Source organism: Echeneis naucrates, chromosome 20, assembly GCF_900963305.1.
Source record: "Echeneis naucrates chromosome 20, fEcheNa1.1, whole genome shotgun sequence".
NCBI classification, from domain to species: Eukaryota; Metazoa; Chordata; class Actinopteri; order Carangiformes; family Echeneidae; genus Echeneis; species Echeneis naucrates.
This window is the reverse complement of record NC_042530.1, coordinates 13,420,215-13,440,719: the sequence shown is the minus strand read 5'-3', so window position 1 is coordinate 13,440,719 and position 20,505 is coordinate 13,420,215. Positions and strand designations below refer to the sequence as shown.

Sequence of the window (20,505 nt, the reverse complement as noted above, 5' to 3'; positions counted from 1 at the left end):
CACTTACAGTCTGAAAATGAATTTACTTGGCACAGCATAAACTCAGAGCAGCAGCTAGTATATCACGCCTAGCATACATTACTTGAGGGGTGTGAAGCAGTGAATATATGTGTTACAACACAGAGGTCTAGAGAGAATCCAGGGTTTAATCAAGCCCTGAAATTATGTGGCTGATGAAATTTGGAACAGAATCAACTTTCAAAATGAATACAAATATATGCCTGTCCTGATTTTCTTTCTAATTTGAAGCCAAAACTTGTGGCCAAAAAAATCTTTAAATAAAGCATAAATGTTATTTCTAACTAAAGTGTTTGTGTTTTGATGGGAGGGTAAAAAAAGAAAGTCACCATTTGAAACAACACACCTGGCAAAGAGTCTGACATTGTGCTGATTGCATTTCACAGGAGGGGAATTTCATTTTGTTTTCCACAAGACTATGCGTGTGTGTGTGTGTGTGTGTGTGTGTGTGTGTGTATGACCTACTTTCATATCCCTGTTGTAACTCTGAAACAACTGTCATGCAAAATGCACAAATACAGAATAAAACAGGAAACAAACTGCAGGTCTTATGGACCGGCTGAAATCAGAGGTGGGAACAATTTAAACTCATCTTTCTACGGATATTAAGTGTTTGTGTGCACATTGAGAATTATCTTTTGTGCGTGTGTGCTTTTATTTTGGTTTAGGAATTAATTTAAGGGAGCCCTTTTCACACTGTCTATAAAACATTTTTGGCTACATTAATCTGATAAATGTTAATAGCCTCTGGGCTTTAACCACAGATCTCTATTAATTAATGAACATCTTGTGCACACATGATGCTCTGTACATCATCATCATCATCATTATTTATTAGATCAGATATAACACCGTTTTACACAGTTGGACAGGGCCCACACTGTAGCTCTTCGTTCTCAAACTAAAGAAGGTATTCAGCCACCACGGTCACCATGACCAAGTAACGTGAAGGTGTCTCTGTGTCATCCTGTCTCAGCACACTGTACCAGCTCTCACCGTCACTGCCGCCTTCAGTTTTGTGTTTTAATCTAATAACATTTTATAATTGCTCCCACTTCGCCAACAAGTATTTTTCAATCAGTGTCTGATTACTGTCAGTGTGTCACACATGCACATAGAGTTGCTGGAAGGCTTTTTCTGTAATTGATGATCAGCTCAGTGCCAAGTCAAAAAAGACATGAAGAGTATAAATATATGTGAAAAACAGAAAAGAAAAGAATGGCCAACTCCTTTTTAACCCTGTTAAAGGGAAGACGATGCTTTTCTTCTCTGTGATTGTAACTGTGGAAACTTGGGTTAAGAATAAACGCCATCCTCTAGAGTCAATGTACATATTTAGTGGTTATCATTGCACTTAGATTGTGGAAAAGTGCCAACAAAAACCAATATGTTAAATATCATGAAATAACTTTTATGTCTCTCTGTTTCATTTTAATTATGACGAAATATATTTCCTGGTCTTCAAAAGTCCTGTTGCTTCAATCGCAATACATGCCAAACAAGAATGAGGTCACAAGGCTCAGCCAGCCTTTAAAATCCTGACAAGTTTTTAGCTTGACAGAGAAAGAAATTTACTGATTGCTTCGAGCCCATCAGCCTATGAGAAAGCAGCATTTTGCAACAACATATCAATAAAACCACCTGTCTAGTGAAGATGACATTATTTAAAACACTCTCTCGCTTTCTCACTAACACACGCCACATCTCTCTCCCTTCTAGCACTCCTTAGATATAACTGGTTCATTTAATTCTCTGTCTCTCTCAAATCTCCATCACCACAACTAATGTTATTGTGTTACAGCTGGTCTATCTTCTCCAAAAACTGAGTTGGGACCTTATTCACGAGTCTTACACGTTAAAAAGGTGTTTCACAAACATGGGAAACCAAATATCTTATGTGACAACAGCCTCATGACCAATAAGAAGGTCTCATCTCACCAATGCTGTTCCTGTCACTTGGCCCGGCCACAGCTGGTTCCCCCGTGTCTACTCTCCTGGCCTCCTTCCATCTTGCTGTTCTCCTCTCCCCTCCTCGCCCGCCCACTTCCGGGCCCTCTGGTGTGCTGCTGCCATCAAGTATGGGCTCAAAGGCGCTCTCCTCATCTTCGTCTTCATCCTGTGAGGAGAACACGGTGCTGCCCGAGAGCCTGTTGCTGTCCACCGAGGAGAGGCGGGTGTGGCTGCAGAAGCGGCTCCGCCCCTCGTAGCCTGAGTTGCTGTAGCATGACGTGCTGTAACAGGAAGTGCTGTAGCAGGAGGTGCTGTAGCACGAGGTGTCACAAAACTCACAGTCCAATTCATTAGGTGCTGTCTGGGTGCTCCCACCAACTCTCCTTCCTCCTCCGTTGGTGGAGTCGCCCGATTCACTCTCCAGGCAAGAGGGAGAGATCCTCCTGACAGCTGCGTGCCCTCCTCCTTCACCTTCCAAGAGCTGGTTAAGCTCAGAGAGGCGTTCAATGGAGAGGCTGCGGGGCAAAGATCGACGGCAGCAGGGACCTGGACACTCTGGGACCTGCAGTTATTACAAGAAGAAATTTTTAAAAGTGTGGTAACTGTGTTGCACAACACACATCCGTTTTGTCACACAGCAAACTCCATTTCATGACAATTTCAAAAACTGAGTGAGACAAAAAGCTGCCGTCTTGCAATTGAGTTTTGTGTTTCTGACCCAGATAATTCTGCCAATTTTCAGAAACTTTTGCATTAAGGGATCTGTGGTGGTGGCTGCAGTAAGGTTTGTCAAAATCTTAATGCCCATGGCTGTACCTGAGAGGGAGATTGGGTTGTATCCTCATCTTCCTCATCCTCCTGGCCCTCCTCCTCTCCATCTTTGGAGGTCTTGAGTGTGGGTGAAGTGGCGGTGGTGTCTTCAGTGGTAATGGTATTCTCTCCGTCCCCAGCCTCTTCCTCTTCCTGGCTGGGAGGCCTTTGCTGGGCTGAAGGGAGACTGTGTAGGAGGTGGTGAATGCGGATGTAGTGCGTTCGTGGTGTTTCTGGCTCACCGCAGGCTGAAGCGATAACCGTCTCCAGCTCAGATACTGGGAGGGAACAGGGACGGTTTTTACGACGCGATGAGGGACCATGGGAGTTATAGTTTGAAAACAGGGACTGGCAAGTGCATGGGGCACTGCTTCTCTCTCCTTCCTCTGTCACCTCCTGCGGGACACCTTCAGTTGGTTGAGGAGGAGCAGGAGCACCCTGGGTTGTGCTGTTTTCCTCTGTGGGTTCCTCCTGATTTGCTGATACAGCTACAGGATTGTCAGAGTCTGGTTTTGGCTCTGTTTCTACCCCTACATCGACTTCTTCCTCAGCTAACTCCTGAACTTGGGATGCAGCCTCTTCTCTCTGCTCTCCATCTCCTTCCACCTGCTGCGTGTCCTCCTTTACTTCCTCATTATCCCCCGCTCCACTGGTCTCCTCCTGCTGTTGAGCCAAGGCCCCCTCCTCCTGCTCCACCTGGGGCTCAACAGATGACGGCTCCTCCCTAACTGTGTTCTCCTCCTCCACAGTTCCAGTCTCCACCCGCGATGCTGCATCCACCTCCTCCTCATCAGGAGGTTGGACCTCCTTGGGTGTGGACCCCTCACTTGTGGAAGCTGGTGGCACGGATGTCTCAAAGTCGGGAGGGGCATCCAAGGGCAGGTCAGGCATGTCAGGACCAACACTGAGTGTGTCATCATCAGGTGCGTCATTAGCATGGTTAACATCTGCTGCATTTCCACCCTCTAGACAGGCGGGCTCGACAACCAGAGAGACCTCTTCATCATCTAATGAGGACAAACATAAATATTTTTGTCAGTGTTCATCAAACTGTTTGGCAGTTTGCGTTGTGTTGACATTTTTAAATGAGGACTCTAGTTATATTGGAAGACTCTCAATTTACAGCTCAAAATCTACAAAATCTACATTCCTAACAGCCAGCACAAATGTTTTGGCCATTCTCAAAAAATGACAACAAACAAGCAGAACCGCAAACATTATCTGCCTACTCCACACAATTTTTACATCCTTCTTTCCTCAAAATCTGGCACCTGCATTACCTACAACCAAAAGCTCAACCACAGACAGTGAAGGAGGATATCTGATATTTACGCTAGTAGCCAGGAACACAGCCTGGAGATTTGTCTGATAAAATCACTATTCTATGACACCAGAAGAAATATCCGCCATCTTTGACTTCAAGTGAGCCTTCCCTTGGGGTGATGTTGAGATATGCCATGTGTGAGAATGGTAGAGACATACACAATGCTGCTGACGCAGAGGCATGAAGATGCGCATTTTTCATGCATTTCTTTCTTAGCTGTCTTAGCGCTGAAGACAAGCAGTTTAAGTCTGTCCATGCAGGGAGACTGTACAGTTGCGTACCTGGGTGAATAGAGGAGGTCAGCTCAAAGCGGAACTGCAGCTGGCCACAGACATGATCTGTTGGCATCCTGCGACCCAGGGTATAACTCACTACCCGATCCCTGCAGAGGAAACACAAAAAACAGAAGAAAGAGTCAGAGATTAGGTGGAAAGGTTTCTGTTGCTGTGATAACACAAGTTATTATATATATATATATATATATGTAAAGTCAACTGTCCATGCGGGCTTGTTTATGTGGGAACTAAGAAAGTTGTGAAGGCTTGAACCAACGTTTTGTTGTGATTAAACAAAATCCTCTGCATGATGGCATAGACTGCGCGTCAGTTTTACCCAATGGCATGTTTCTCCAGCAGCCTCTGGACAGGGACAGAGAGCTTCCCCAGGAAGCGTTTGATGATTGGCCGACTCTTTGCAAATTTATCCTTCACCTCAATCTCCAGGACATCAGTGGGCAGAGATACGAAGTTAAACCTCTGCAGATACAGATAGAGAGAGGAGAGAATTTTAAGGATTAGATGTGTGCACTACAAGGTCATTCAAAATAAAACATAAAAACATGAGATGTGGTTGTTTCTTGTTTTACATAGTGTTTTTGTTCTGTTTTGAATAAAAACAAATTTGACTTGAAACAAAAATGCCCTGATGCGTATGAGGATGTGAATGTTTGCACCATATTTCATGGCATATCATTTCATTCTTGTTGATATATTTCACTGTGAAGTGAAATATTGTAGCCATCCCTCGACTTGATGTGCTCTGTAGGTTTTAAGTCTCCACATCAAAATTTAATCAGCTGCATATTGGACCACAAACCGGCCTCCACAATAGCTGTGATATCACAGAATCACAGCCGCATCCAGCTGTTAAACTGAGATTTAAGGTGAGTGCAGAGAAACTGGAAACCAACAACTCATTCATCATCCTGTGTTGTTAAACCATTAAGGGGGGCCTTTAATCAGAACAACAATCTCCCCCTAACCTTTACCAGGATTGTAGATCGATATTAGATACTATGTGCAGAAAAAAACCTCCACAGTGCAACCAAATACAACGTGGACCTTATTTCATTTATATGGTTTAGCATTGGTTCACGCTATGTCAGGAGGAATAATTTCTAAATCTCATGAGATTGGAAGTCTGAACTTACTCCAATTCTTTTAATATGACAACAAAGACCTTTATGTGCCTCCTGTTATTCACTTACCAAATAATGCTCTCCTTTATTGATGCTGTGATGTTATTCTAGATTAAAATAGCTTTCCAGAGATCTGCACCCACTTAATTTAGAGCTCCCATTTTCACCAAGCCAATCAGGCATGTGTGTGGTTTTAGGATGAATGAAATAAATAAACTGTCTCTCTCTCTCAGTGTGGGTCTGATCGCTATCCAAGCCACTTAAATGTTGCTTCACAGCCCGGGACTTAACTGCCCAAATCCTCAAGGGCTTTTTCTTCACCCACCAAAATAAAATTCTGAGGAAAACATTAAGCGTAGTTCAAAGCCATTTCAGACGTGATTCGAAATCCATTTCAAAGCAAAAAATGAATATTTGTGCACACTTTTATGATTTTTAATAAGCAGTTTTAATACAAATATAGCCTAAAGTTAACTAAGATTGAATGATATTATTTATGTTTCATTTCTTTATTGTCATTATTCCTTCATGACTGCTCTGACTCTATTCTTCAGCAAGTTGTACATCACTTCACAATCTATTTTGATAATTGACAATCTAAGTGTCTCCTGGATGTTTAAACGGATTTAGATTTCATGTGTTGACCAATACAACTGTCAATTTACAAGGAACAAAATAGGTATAATTTTACTCGAGAAACATTCAGAATGCGTTCAACAAATTTCATTGCTGCAAACTACTGACCTGTGTATGTGTGTGTGAGTGTGTTTGTGTGTGTGTGTGTGTTGCCCTTGAACTGTACTTTAGCCAGCATTACAATCAGTCATTCTCTGTAAGTGTATATCATTTTGGCTGAGTTTGGTTTGCAAATATGTATGCATTCTTGATTCTTACATTCCATGTGGAAGGAGACAGATGACAATGAACATGAATGCAGACAAAAACAGGGGAGGAAAAGAAACAAAGTGCACATGAATGTAAAGAGTACATCTATGACGTTGCGATGCTGGGAAGGTAGGAAAATAAGGAGGGGGTTGGGGGCAATCAGTGTGCAGGGTGATAAAGGAGGAGGATAAAAGGAGTCAGGGTGAATAATTTACAAGATGAGCCAGAAGGGAGAAGACAGAGCAAAAATGGTTGTTCGTGGGTGGAAGATGCAGAACAAACTTAAGAAAGAGGGTGAGATTGTAGAGAGAGAGAGTGGAAAGACTGGACAGACTGGAAAGACTGAAATGAAGTGGTGGAGGAGGACCTATGGGGAAAAACCATAGGAGGAGAAGAGGTACCCAGAGATATGGGTTGTATTTATCACACAAAAGCACTGAGATTTAGGAACACTTATTGGATTGGATGCTTGGAGAAGCAAAGCTTTTGCTAATATTTGAAAAACTGGATGGGACTGTGCAATAAATCTAATGTGTGCTCAGAACAAAAGCACTCAAAATCTATCAATGCAGAGAAATGTAACCTCTAAATGATCTCCAACATCACTTTTGTTTCATTCTTATTACTTAAGTCAGTTGACATTTATTCAGAATGAGTTCATTTTTTTAGTTGATTTATTTATTGCTTAGGGCTAAAATAAACTTAGCAGACTGCTATCTTAAAGGACAGGCTATTTTTAGCAACTCCAGTAAAAGCTGACCCAGCCTGAATTTCACAAGCTCTGCTCTTGGTAAAAATATTTTCATTCATGGATTAACTACATCATCGGCACTGAGGATGATAATTCAATAAAAAAGCCACAGCAAACAAATGCGACTTCAATATGTAGTTTAATATGATTATATCTAGTGGGATATATGGAATATGGATGTGCTATAACTGAATGTATGCCAAAGCATACATTCTGATTGTGTATGTATGGCCCAAAAATCTCCCCACTGTGCAACAAATTATGGAATAACCTTTTTGAAGTGAGTAAGCGGTACAAGGTGAGTATTGGCTCAACAGTCAGGACCACAGCCCTGACAGATACCTTCTACATTATTACATACAGTCAGCTCAGTTCTCTGTTGGGCCCTGGTGACATTACCAGAGCACTGTAGGAACGAGGCAGGCCAGGGTCTCCCTCACATGGAGGAGGCCAGATAATTGAAACTTCAGCGGCACACACTATGCACACTACAGCGTGACCTACAGCGAGGCACATAATGAGAGACAGTATAGATTTGCACGGCTCTGTCCACATGACAGGCGTCGATCCTCATATGGTCATAAAGGTCATTTTGATCGGGCTGCACACTGGATTTATATTGATGTTATTACATTTGCAGCACATTTGATGAAAGTGAAAAGACTGGGGTTTGCCGTGACAAGAAGTAACAAGAACCTGATACATTTTAGAGGGATTTGTCTATTCTGTGCACATTATGGATATTGTGCTCAAATATTGTTGCATACTATGAATATTACTGAAACTGCACATTCTTTCTCTAGCTAAACCAACTTCCAAAATGTATCACAGTGAAAAAGACAATTTTGCAGTATTTTGCATATATGACCATTAGACAATGTCACTTTGCCCTAAGGCAGAGTAGCATACCAAGTGGATAGAGCTAGAAGCTGGTACACTGGGCAGGCTCACTGCAGCAGGCTCACTAGAGCAACACTGAAAACTAACTGGAGTTAAAACTACATTTCTGTGGAGAAATTGCCTGGCCCTGCTATCATTAACAGCAGCATTATTTCCATCCTCAACCGCATGCAGGTGGTGATGACACCCAAAGCCCCATTATACAGCCTGGAGACTAATACACTAACATTATCAGTGTGAATAAGGGGCAATAAATCTCACCCAGAATATGGTTTGACAGACTTTCTGGTCTCTCGAACAATAAGAAATCTTACAATAGTCACCCCACCCACCCCGTCAAAGGCTGTCAAAGTTTGTCTGCAAATTCAGTAATTACACTGATGGTGTCATTGAGGACTTCAGGTGAACTCTAAATCTATTAAGTCTTTTTGAATTGCATGTGACATGGCTGACTGGCTTATATTGTAAGAGTTAGCTTGCTGCTAAAGGATGCAGCATTGTGTTCACTTTGAGACAGCAGAGTGAATCAGCTGCGGCACCATCACCACTTTCTCATATTACTGAGGATGTCAGACTTGAGCTCATAAAATAAACACTCAAAGTCATTTGCAGCACTGAAAAGACATTTGCAACAAAAACATGCAATGTTATTGTATGTTCTGCACTATTATGTTTGAATTGCATACAACACAAAGCTTAATTAATGATTTTTCAATCATTATCAGTTAAGTGATATTTTGATGTTAGTGACCCGGAGAAGCTTCAAAAATGTAAATGATATGTATGAAACCAGTGAGGCTGTGTAAGAGTAAGAGCAGCTCTATGTCTAAGTTCTCCCTTTATTCAGATTCAGATAAATGATTCCAGCTCTTATTTTATTTTTGTTATGAAATTCAGTAATACAGTAACTCCTCAGTGTACAGTTAAACACACTTTCCAGTAATCTGTTACTGACACTGACACTATTACTCAAATAATGTAATAAAACCTGAAATATGTTACTTTATATTTCTACTTTCAACAGTATTCCAGAACCGTGGCTTTATTATTTGAACTGTATATGTAATACAAGAAGTTGATGCGGGTTCATTGATGACATCTCATCTGAAAACCAATAAAATCTTCTGATTTACTGACCTCTTTTAGTCAGATTGGACGAAAGCATTGCTGAATTTATTCTAACGCAATCTTGCCTTTTAGGTGGCCACAAACTCATGTGTGAAAACCTCACTAAACCAGTTAGGGTGGATTATATAGCATAAAAATCAGCCTCCAAATTAATCTAGCTGGGAAAATAAAAATGAACTGATTTTATTTGATTTGAAAATGACAAGACCTTCTGGCCCTTCTGACAGCTCTGAGTGTGGATCACATTGACATGTTCAAATGTAGATTGACAGACTTTTATTTATGTCCAAATTTAAAAGACAGCAAAATTTTTTACATATTGGCATGTGAAGATAAATATAAAAATACATTAATTATTCCAAAAAAGTATTCTACTCCAAAAACACACTTTCCAACACTGTATAGGTTTCCAGGGGATTAGTTCTTGTTTTGGAACATTCTGCTGGTGTAACTTTTCATCATTTAATTTTATTATAAAATGTTTCAAAGCTGTGTCTGAAATCTGAAAAAGTACTGGTTTGGAGTATGGGTTTGTATGTTGACTGAACAACCAGGCTATGGAGACCCATTAGAGTAATAGTGCATTACTGCGAGGCAAGCCAAGCTCCACTCGACATGGGAGCTGTTTGAAAAGGGAAAGTGGCTTTGAGCTGAGTGGATGCTGCCAAGAGGGATACTGCATCACATCCGGGTTTGGAGTCTCCTAAGTTTGACAGAAAATAGCTCAACATTATGCACAAAGCACAGAGTCGTTTCCACTGTTGTTATGATCGAGCCTGCCTGTCTAATTTTGAAGCTGAAATATGCTAATTTACAGAAATGGTTCCGAATCATGTTTTTCACATTCTGCCTTTAATACTACAAACTAAAAATAACTATGATTTCCCTGCAGCAGAACATTAGAAACCTTCATCCATCAAGCAAAGAACAGGTAAACTATTTAAATGGCTCTGTATAAAATCTGGGTCATCTGAAGCAGTGCATCTTTAATGCTAAGACAAGGTTCCTTAAAATAAAAGCTTTTTCTGTAGCTTCTCAAACTGACAGGATCAGCAGTGTACAGTATACACAAATATTGACTTGAACTACAAAGAGGTCCGCTCAATGGATTTAAATTTGCAGTTTTGAATCTCAACATCAGTCTGATATAAAGTGCAGAAAAAAAGAGTCACTAAAATGCCAAACATCCCCATATACTTTTTAAACATTCTGCAAATCTCTAAAATCTGCATTTGATCACTGCAGATCATGCATGACATGAAAAGGCCGACACATAATGATAAACTAACTACTTTATGAGGTGATGATGTGTCAGTGCCATGGGTTGGCTTTTTTATTTTAAGAATTATTGATCGAATGACAGTTTACTCAAGATTAATACTCGAGATTTTAGTGAATTGTACATGGCATAATGGTTCTGCCTTTCTGTAATTCAAATTTAGAATAATAAAAAAATAATTACTTGTTTTTCAATCCTAAATCTACATTTTTTTTCCTACTATGGAAATGTAATGCTCAGAAAGTTGATCTCATGGGTTCACGTCTGGAGACTGTAATGCTCTTCTGTCATCTGAACCTACTGTCTGGTTCTGTCTGGGTCAATATCTTTGCTGAGGGAAGAACTTCAAACCAAACGTGTCTGTTTCTCTTTGTTACTCATCCTTTACAGCTTTATATACTGCTACTTCTGTAGTACGGCCATAAAATGCAACACAATATTGTAGTAGTACATGTTGTTCCAACACTGTATGATTAGTCCACTTCCAAAGCTTCATTTATTTACAATGCTACAGGAAATCTTCAAATTCACCAGTTTTGTAAATCTCTGGAAAAAGCCTGAATACTATGTTTGTTTATAAATAATTATTGGTGGCCTATTTTGTTTGTTGTTTTTTTTTGTTTGTTTGTTTGCTTGGGCAGTGTGCTTGTTGCCTTTGCACCATTTAATGTCAGTCACTGGACTTGAACTGCTTAAACGTGAATAAAAAAAGTCCAAGCTGGCATCTCGAAATGACAAACAAGCCAAAAATCCACAAAGAAAAGAAAGCAAAGCATTTCTGATATTAGGCTACCTGGACTCTGTGGGCTTTGGGACATGTTTGTCCAGATTTTTACTTAATAAAATGATGAATAAGTTATCAAAGTAGTTGCTCATAAATTTTCTGCCAAATGATTGAAGCATGACAATATCTATATTGGGAAAGTCACCCTCATAATATGTCTTGATCCTGAAATTCTCATTAAAGTTCAGAAATAAGACAGCTTGTCATAAGATATTTTCAGGCCATATTAACCTGTAAAGAGCTTTCATTACTGAGGTTAAAGAACTTAGTTTTTTTCCCCACATATGAGCTGACCAAGACACAAATCAAGATAATTGGTCTTTATGCAGAGTTTTAGTTATAATGCTCACTCAAAGGGATGAAATGGTTTAATGCTACTTCATCCATACTGCTTGTGTTGCTAATCTACAGTGTCCACAATAGGACTGATGAGCGATGAATTTGCCCCAAACATATGGTTTTTCAAAAAAAAAGTCCTAAATGCGAAAATCATTATGCTGATCTTGTTTTCCACAAAGCAAACATGATTTTCATGGATTAGATTGACCCTCTTACTCTACTGCAGTAATGAAACCAAAGATGCCCCCAATCTTCCATTGTCTGTGTTGTATAGCCTTATGTGCTGCGTTTACATTGGGAACATATGCATTTATGGACATTTTCTTTCCTTTACAATCCTTTAACTTAATTAATTAAAAATTCCTCATATGTTGTTTGTTTTCCATCAATGCTCATAAAAAATCTAGACCAACCCCTGTAATACACCTATATAATGGATCATTGCCTAACATAAGCGTTAGGAAACATAAGGAAACTGTTAAAAATTAATAGTTTTAAATTTTTTTTCCAGAACAAAAATTATTTAAACGCTACATAAACCAGTCTGTGAAAGGGGAAATAATGCAAATGCTCGACAATTAACTGCTTTAACTTGTTCACTGCTGTTCTTCAAAGCCTTATTAGCATTATTCACTTGTACAGTGTCTACAGAGACACAGATTGTATGACTAAAACTGTCTCTCTGCCTGTAATGAGAGCAGAATTACCAGTTCCAGGAGGGTAAAAACATAACAGGTTTTTGGATCAAATACGCAGATAGTCCTTCTAAAATTAGACCAGAAGCTACAAAGGAAAACAGAAGAAGAAAACACATTTATTTAAAAAAAACAAAAAAAACACTCAGTGCCTTAATACAGAAGAACATATAAATTCAGACTGTTTGGACTCCTAACCTTCAAGTTTGTTTAAAGTCAAACTATTCCCTGCTTGCCCAGTAACAGCGGGTGACTTTAAGATGAACTCTCAGAGGATTGTACCTGACAAGTACAGCCTGGACACAAATGGCACAGGTAACAATCTGCATACTGATCACATATTTAAATGTCTAAATATAGCCGGTGAGGGTATAAACGTGTGTGTGTACCTCTGTGCTCCACTGTGGGTTCACTGTGTTGCAGACCACCCCAGAGCGTTTTTCTTGACCATGGTGCGGCAGAGAGGGGAAGATGCTATGCTTTCCAGGCTGGATGGAGAGCTTCAGGTACGGGTCAGGATTAAAGAACATCCCCTTCTTCAAGCCCACTGCCTGGATGTCTGAAAGACATGAGGTCATACGACAGTCGAGTGACGACAAAAAACATACGCACACACACGTATATATTTATATACTAATTCATTCATTCATCTATTGCTTATCCATTTGTGTTTTCTGTGATACAGCCTACTTTGTACTACTTGCCCACAAAGAATTTCCTACTGGGGACAATAAAGTAGATCTTATCTTACCTTAAAGAATACAGTTAACTGAGTAAATGCCTGAAAATACTGTTCACTAAACATTTCAAGTGAAAAATAAAGGAAATATTCATTCATCTTCTACTGCTTAACATTTCCAGGTCACGGGTTGTGCTGGAGCCAATCCCAGCTCACACTGGGGGAGGGCAGTGTAGGCCCCAGGCCGGGAACCCAAATCCACAACCTTCTTTTTGTGGGGCAACAGCGCTAACCGTTAACCGCTATGCTGATATATATGTACATATGGATATAGTGAAGGATATTTCTAAATGTTAACAAAATTTGATGATAGATGATTGTTTTGTGTGAAGGAATTTGAAAATGATTTTATTTGGCTGTCAATGGATCTCTATGAGACATAATACCTAACTAAGTGTAACATGTACACTTAGTTAGGTATTACGCAATGCAGTGTTTTGGTGTAGGGGCCAAGAACTGATCAGTTCAACCATTGGTTCAACCATTGGTGTGTAGGGTGCTAACAAAATTGAAATAAATTCCACACAAAGCTGCAACACAGTTTTGGTTTACAATTTACAGAATATTGAGAAAATGATTGAGTTTTGTTAATTAGTTACAGTTAGTTTCATTTTAAATCCTTTGAGATAGACTAACCCAGATCCTTCACCCAGCTCAGGGTTGTGAATGAAAAAGATATGAGGCCACTGACACAATTTGCATTTAAGAGTTGATTTGTGTTGCTGCATTCAGTAAAGGTAACCGTAAAGCCTTTGTAAAAATGAATGAGCACAACATTGCAAGGCAGTTGTGTGTAGCGGCAGTATGCATTTTTTTAAAATGTGTCAAAGTCGCCTGAAACTGAATTTTAATTGGTGTGTGCACAGTTGGAGTTTTAAAGACACTTCTCACCAAATTCAAGGAAATATGGGATGTGAGACTAAATGATAAATAATCTAACACATACAGTGTGTGCAGCAGATTCAGGTTGGAAATATTGCACACATTCCACTCACACATTTGATTTAGCGAGCTCCTTGATCTGAAATGTCTACAAAAAGACATTTCATCATTGTTGCCTTTAAAGTGTCTAGTTCAAGTTGTATCGTAGGATCGTACCTCCACAAAATCATTATGGGAACTTTGGATCCAAAATTTAAAGCATGATTATCTCTTTATTGATAATGAACTGCCTGTAAATATAGTCAAACAGGATAATTTTGTGTTATTGTATACTTTAGTTTCAGTGTTGCCAAAGAATGGAAATAAAAGTCGTTGTTTGTGTTTAGAAATGATTTCAATGAGACTGTGCATCTCCTTTTACATGGATATGGGCAGGCACTGATTCACACCTACCAATGATTTTAGAAAGTCAACAGAAAGTTGACATGGCTATAGAGAGCAGCAGGCAAAGAAGACTATCAAAACACTGACAGATGGGTACTGAATAAAGCAGCATGAGAAAAGAGGGAGGAAAAAAGATGCCCATGTGTAACATACCTGACAGGGAAAAGTTGATCAGTCTCCTGTTGCCCAGTCCATGGTTGACTTCAGGACTAACCACTGGTTTTAATACCTGAAGGCAGAAACAGACATGAACAGTTAACAGCTGTCTGCAAACAAGAATAACATGGAAACACACTCAAGCCTTCCGTCTCTTCTACAACAGCATCTTCCTTCCTTTCCTGTTACATGAAACTTTAATGATGCCCATGAGGAAAGTGGGTCACAGTAGCCAAATAAAAGTGTGCACCTAGAAAAAAGAAAAAGGAAAAAGAAAAAGAAAAAACACCATGTAGAAGGAAAGTGAGGAAAGTGTTCGGGAAATGAAGATGACATGGCAGACATGACTTTAAATACATGCTTAGGTGAAGGAAAAAAGCAACTGTCTCACTTCAACACTTTTTTTTTTTTTTTTAAGCTCCATTTTCAGCAAGACAGCATCCTGCAATCAATACTCTGTCTTCATTATTCTGACATCGATTCTTCAGCCAGGAAGAGGAGGAGCATGGGGGATGGGAGGAGAGACAGAGTAGCTGATGGAGAGGAGGGAAAGTAAATGCCTTGTTCTGTCAACTCCAGCAGACAGTGGAAACACTTTACTGTACTTGGCGTTCCTTGTAAATTAAGCTAAAAAATAATGAACATGCAAGCCACCTGAATGTGGAAAGACAATATTAAAAAATAAATAAATAACGGAACTGCTGCTGATTAACAGTTTATCAAAATTGAGTCATATGGGAGCTAAGCACTGGCTCAGCTGGACCGTGGAGACCTCCCAAAGCAAGCTGGAAAATGTTGCAGGAAAAAATATAGTAACTGCTGCTTTGCTGCACTGTCACCACCACCTTGGTCACAATGAGAAATTTTTTAATCGATTGGATGGTTGATTAAGCAGTGCACTGACAGGCCTACAGAAATCAAATGCCTGGAAGGCAGCCAAAGGCCTTGTGCACGATGAGTCGACCCACTCTGTATATCACATGGTTGGAAGTATGATTTACGGTTAGAAATATCAAGATCCCAGGAGATGTACGGCGGCACGTACCAACTCCCAAAAACCTGAGGCAGATTTTTGCTCGGGGTGCATAACCCGTGGAGTCCACCCGAGAGATGCCTGCTCTTCCAGTAACAGTCCCGCTGATGATATAATTTATGGATTGCAAAATATTTGATGCCAGGCAGCATCAGCTAATAAAAAAAAAAAAAAAAAAACTGGATTTAGACCTTTCCTCAGGCACTTTGGGGTTTTGAGGTTTTGAAATGATGTGAAAAGTATTTTATACATTGCCATAACATTTTTAGCAGATATCCATGAATCTTTGAGACTGATTATAAAATTATGAATAAAAGCTTGAGATTGAACATATTAGCATATTAACTTGAACTTTGCCTCTGTATGTGAGAGGTACACTTGGGCCGGTATTGATTATTTCAATTATTAAAAAAAAAAAAAAAAAGAAGAAGAAAGGCCGCATCGCATATACCATTTATGTCAAAATATTATTTTCAAGAAAAACTGAAATATAAAAATACACTACAAAAGCACTACAAGGCCTCCCGAACCCTCACTTTAAAAAATACGTTAAAATTAGATATAAATGTGAGATTATGAGTCAAGTTATAATAACTGACATTTGTTATCAGGCATTACCCCAACCAAAATTGTTAACACAGATTTAACCTGCTAGCTCATCACAAAACAAAATGTTATCCATTGGAATTATTTGACCTGGCAGTGAAGCTAGAAGAAAAACTAATGGTTTTACAGTCTACTGGACTGACCAATCCAGACAAACCCTAGCGATATATAGACATCTTGGCATTGGGGTGACGTATTTATTTCAAAGTGATTTTGAATATTAAATATATTAATGTCAGAGAATCAGGAAGACAACAATATGTATAAATTCAAAAATATGGCGGTATTTTCTTGGAAAAATTCGATTCCATGTCTAAATGCTTATGCAACTGGCTGGAAACAAAACACAGGCAGTGAAAACAAGATAAAGGGACAAAAGAAATGACAGATGCTTGGACCAATTCATTTTAATGAGATGCTAATCTGCCTTGCCGAGTACAGTCGGAGAGAGAAGTGCCAGCGCGGGTCTCCTCGGTGATTCTAATCTTGCAGATAAACCAAATGACAACTTCATCTATCTGCAGTACACTTTATATAATCTACCGACCTACTACAAGATACAGAGAAAGACAAAATGCTCTCTTTCTCCACAAATACTTTCACAATATAAATGGAACAGAATGTACAATTTATGAGCACCCTGTAAGTGTTGCAGGAATCTTAAATGATGTAAGAGGAGAGAGATTTTACACAATAAAAGCCCCCCATCCTCCAACCTTGATGAGCTGGGAAGAGACAGCCTACATTTACGAAATGGATCTACATCTGATTACAGGTCAGATACACCAAGGCTTGAGCGTGAGTGAGTGAGTAAGTGTGTGTGTGTGTGTGTGTGTGTGTGTGTGTGTGTGCAAGACATTTTAATACACTCCAGTGCCTTTTAAGACAGAGAGGTTGGGTGATCTAGCTCAGTGCGGTTGAACATCGACACAGTAGCATAAAGAAGATTATGTCAGCTCAGTGTTGAGAGCAGATCTGCAGGGGGTAGTTTGTCAAATGCCATTGTCCAATGTCGATCAGTATTATTAGTTGTAGGCTTGGTGCTGTGTAACATTTCCAGAACAGTGCATTTTCCAACTAGGAGGGGAACCCTAACCTTAGCAGTATATCCATAGAAATGTTAATGGTTGAAATAGCTTTTTATAGATTTTGTTATAAAAATAAACAGATATAAATAATAAATAAATAGATAATAAATATTTAACCTACTGCATTTCCTCGATTTCCTAACAAGCCTTTATTTGTAATTTGGTCTGATTAATGTGTATCATAGGCCATATATAAAATCACAGCTTTAAGCATCATCAGAATCTAGGTTTTTTTTTTTTTTTTTTTGTCATGACTGAATGACAAAGAGGACCAGGAAAAACATTAACATTGCCCCCCCCCCCCCCCGAGGTTTCTGCCTGCACCTCTGATGGTTAATATGATGGTCAATGGTGGAATACTCTGGAGTGAAAAACAATAAAATCATAAATGGCACTCACACTCCTGCGACAATAACCAATTTATTTTTATACCCACACATCTTGTTACTGCAGTTGATTCCTTTGGATATCAAAGTCTATAAATAAGTGTTTTGACTGTCCGTTTGGCTGACTGGCTCTATCCATGGTACTGAAAGGGGGGATTCTGACATTCTTAAGTAGCTTTTAAGCTTTAGGTCTTCAGTATTTCATCCTGACTTAATAAAGTTAAATGTGTTTTATTGTTTGATTAATTAATGTCTCATTACTAGGCATTTTTACATTTCAGTTTGTATGCTGATTAAAATAATAATAACAGATATGTTACATTTTTAAGTGAGCTAGGCAAGCTCTATCCTTTTTCTCAATAATACATTTGCAAATAGTGCCACAACAAATAAAAAAGGGAGCAGCGGGTAGTAGATTAAGGTCGGTGGCGACAAAAAATTGAAAAATAATAACCTGGTGATTTTGTTTTCTGAGAATTCCTTGATACCTAAGATACAACGCCTTCCAATTCTACGGTATCTATACTAAAACTTTAAAACTTTGAAGTTATGATGACGTATTTGGGAAATGTGCTTTGCTGTCTTTACTTCAGTGAAATGATAAGATTGACATTTAACTTATATCCATATGTTAAACCAGAGCCAGATTGCAGTTAACCTATCTTAGCCCAACAGGAAGTAAACAGGTAGACTGGCTGCCTGCCTACCAACACCTCTGACGCAGCATCCTCTATGTTGCGTACACCAAAATGAATTTGCAATGGAAGACTAATTGATGTTTGTTTATGAGTGCTTCTGTGCAGCCTTTCTGGCTGCAGAAAAATAACTAACCTAATTTGAGTTTGATTGTTGAAATATTCTTTTGATATTTGAATTTTGCATCAGCTGTTCTCATTACCTAATCTGACATTCACAAACAACAATATATCAGCAGTAGATACAGAACATAAATGCACTAATTCCAAAACAAACTGTGCAGACAGTACGAATACGTCATATGCTAACATTAGAACGCACAAGCGAATGTTAACCATTAAAGCAGATAAATTCACCTTCAGCCCACTGTTTTATCATGTATTGCGTCATACTTCAGAAGTTCAAAAAGATCATTAGCTCTACATGTTTATTTTGTGACTCACACATTATGTGTCTGCAAAAAAACTAATGAAAAGGCAGACAATCAAATGAGCTGTCACAAGCGAATGTGTAAAAAAAAGAGGACGACATGGATGGAGCAAATATTTATGGTTACCCAGGCTATCCAGCTGAGCCTCGTTCTCCTCCCGCTGTTCCTCTCCGGATGACTGGGAGACAGCAGTCCCAGCTGAAGACACATGCCGTCCATCACACACATTCGTAAACAAATGCTGTACTTCTCCGTCTGCAGCGTCTGACTGATTGGCTACAGTAAATACAAGTCAAAGTAGACAAATCCTTCACTTGATTCCCTGTCTGTCCTCTGTTCTTTGCTTCCTCTCCGCTTTTATATCGGCCTCAAACAATCAGTGTTTTCCTCCTTTCGCCTCCTGAATGAAAACCTGAATGACTTACCTGAACTAAACTATCTTTTGCTATCCTTGCTCTTCCCTGTCTCTCTTCTCTGTTGGTTATTTTTATTCCTTTGTCCTCAGGAAGCAGGCGCAGATCAAGTTCTGGGCCCATCAGCATTTCCTGAAGCCAACAGCAGCAGAATGGGAAGGCAAACATGGAAATCCAATCATCCAGCTGGACACCCGCTTGACAATGATGTTTGACTGATAGAGGCTTTAGAAGGGCAATGAAAAAATTGTTGGCATGACAGTAATATGTCATACTGTTACTCCAAAAATTACTGCATCTGGCATTTACTACTTTGCATATCAGAGGTGCTAAAAGAATTGATGCATTAAGCAGCTGAGATCATCTCTCGATCCAAACCCTCAAAGCCACAAGTCCCATTATCATCCCATAATTTGGGGTTTCATGAGATGAAAACAGGAAATACAAAATATAAAATATGCATGGATTCAGTGAGTCACACAGGGGGCTACAATTTGAGCCCTTTTTCCTTTGTATCTATTTCTAAGAGTGAATACAATTATCTATAAACAGTTCCTGTTGTTCTTGCTCCGATAACTATCACTAGCAAGAGTCATAAGAAGTGTGATTTTTCCAGAGCTCGTGATATCCTCATTATGTGTGACACACTGAAATGAGATTGTGTCGTGCCTGTGTCCTCAAATCTAAGTCATGATTCACATGATTTGCGATGTAAATTGCAGCAATTGGATGCTAAGAGCTTTACACTGTCTGAAGTGCATCGATGATATGCAGTTGTCCCTGTCACCTCATGCCGTATTTCTCTTCATCAGAAAAACTGTTTTAGTGGAACTAACTTCAAAACCCAAACTATTTTTTTTCCCATTATGCAGAATGGTTAGGGTTAGCACAGCTCTTAGTCTCCAGATTAAAAAAAGAAAGTTGTTCCAATGTCACTATATGGTATCTCCTCTTCGCTGTTCTTCAACACTAATTTTGTCATTTTAGTTAATACAATATACACAATGATCACGGTAATTCAGTTTAGTAGGTAAAATATAGAACTATTTACAAATATCTATTAATGTCCTTTTAGTGTAGGTGATTAAAACTACAACACTTCTTCACAAAACCCCCCCAAGTAGGGATTCTGGTTTCATCTAACATGCTGATGTATGTTCCTACTTGCCAGGACCTCAATGCAAGATGAACTCACGTACTGACACGACAGAGTGTTTTATTTTTTCATCTGGATAAGAGCTAGCATAAAATGCTAAATTCACACGAGTAGGGCAGATGGACGGCGATAGAGAGAAGGGAGGGAGAAGTTAAAGGGACAGCAGACAACAACGAGAAAGGGAAGACAGAAAGAG

General features: G+C 39.3%; 1 protein-coding gene across 2 annotated transcripts in view; it reads right to left on the bottom strand.

The window, feature by feature from the left end:
- The window catches only part of LOC115060977 (E3 ubiquitin-protein ligase HECW1), a 57,708-nt gene that overhangs the window by 23,801 nt on the left and 13,402 nt on the right, over nt 1-20,505 (bottom strand). For both annotated transcript variants that reach the window (XR_003842303.1, XM_029529172.1), the window contains exons 5-10: nt 14,499-14,574; nt 12,670-12,839; nt 4,715-4,857; nt 4,384-4,484; nt 2,785-3,785; nt 1,957-2,530 (exon numbers count right to left, since the gene is read on the bottom strand). Coding sequence is in view for 1 of the 2 variants with exons in the window: in XM_029529172.1 (XP_029385032.1) it covers nt 1,957-2,530; nt 2,785-3,785; nt 4,384-4,484; nt 4,715-4,857; nt 12,670-12,839; nt 14,499-14,574 (2,065 nt within the window). In the remaining variant the exon portion in view is untranslated. The remainder of the gene's footprint in view (nt 1-1,956; nt 2,531-2,784; nt 3,786-4,383; nt 4,485-4,714; nt 4,858-12,669; nt 12,840-14,498; nt 14,575-20,505) is intronic.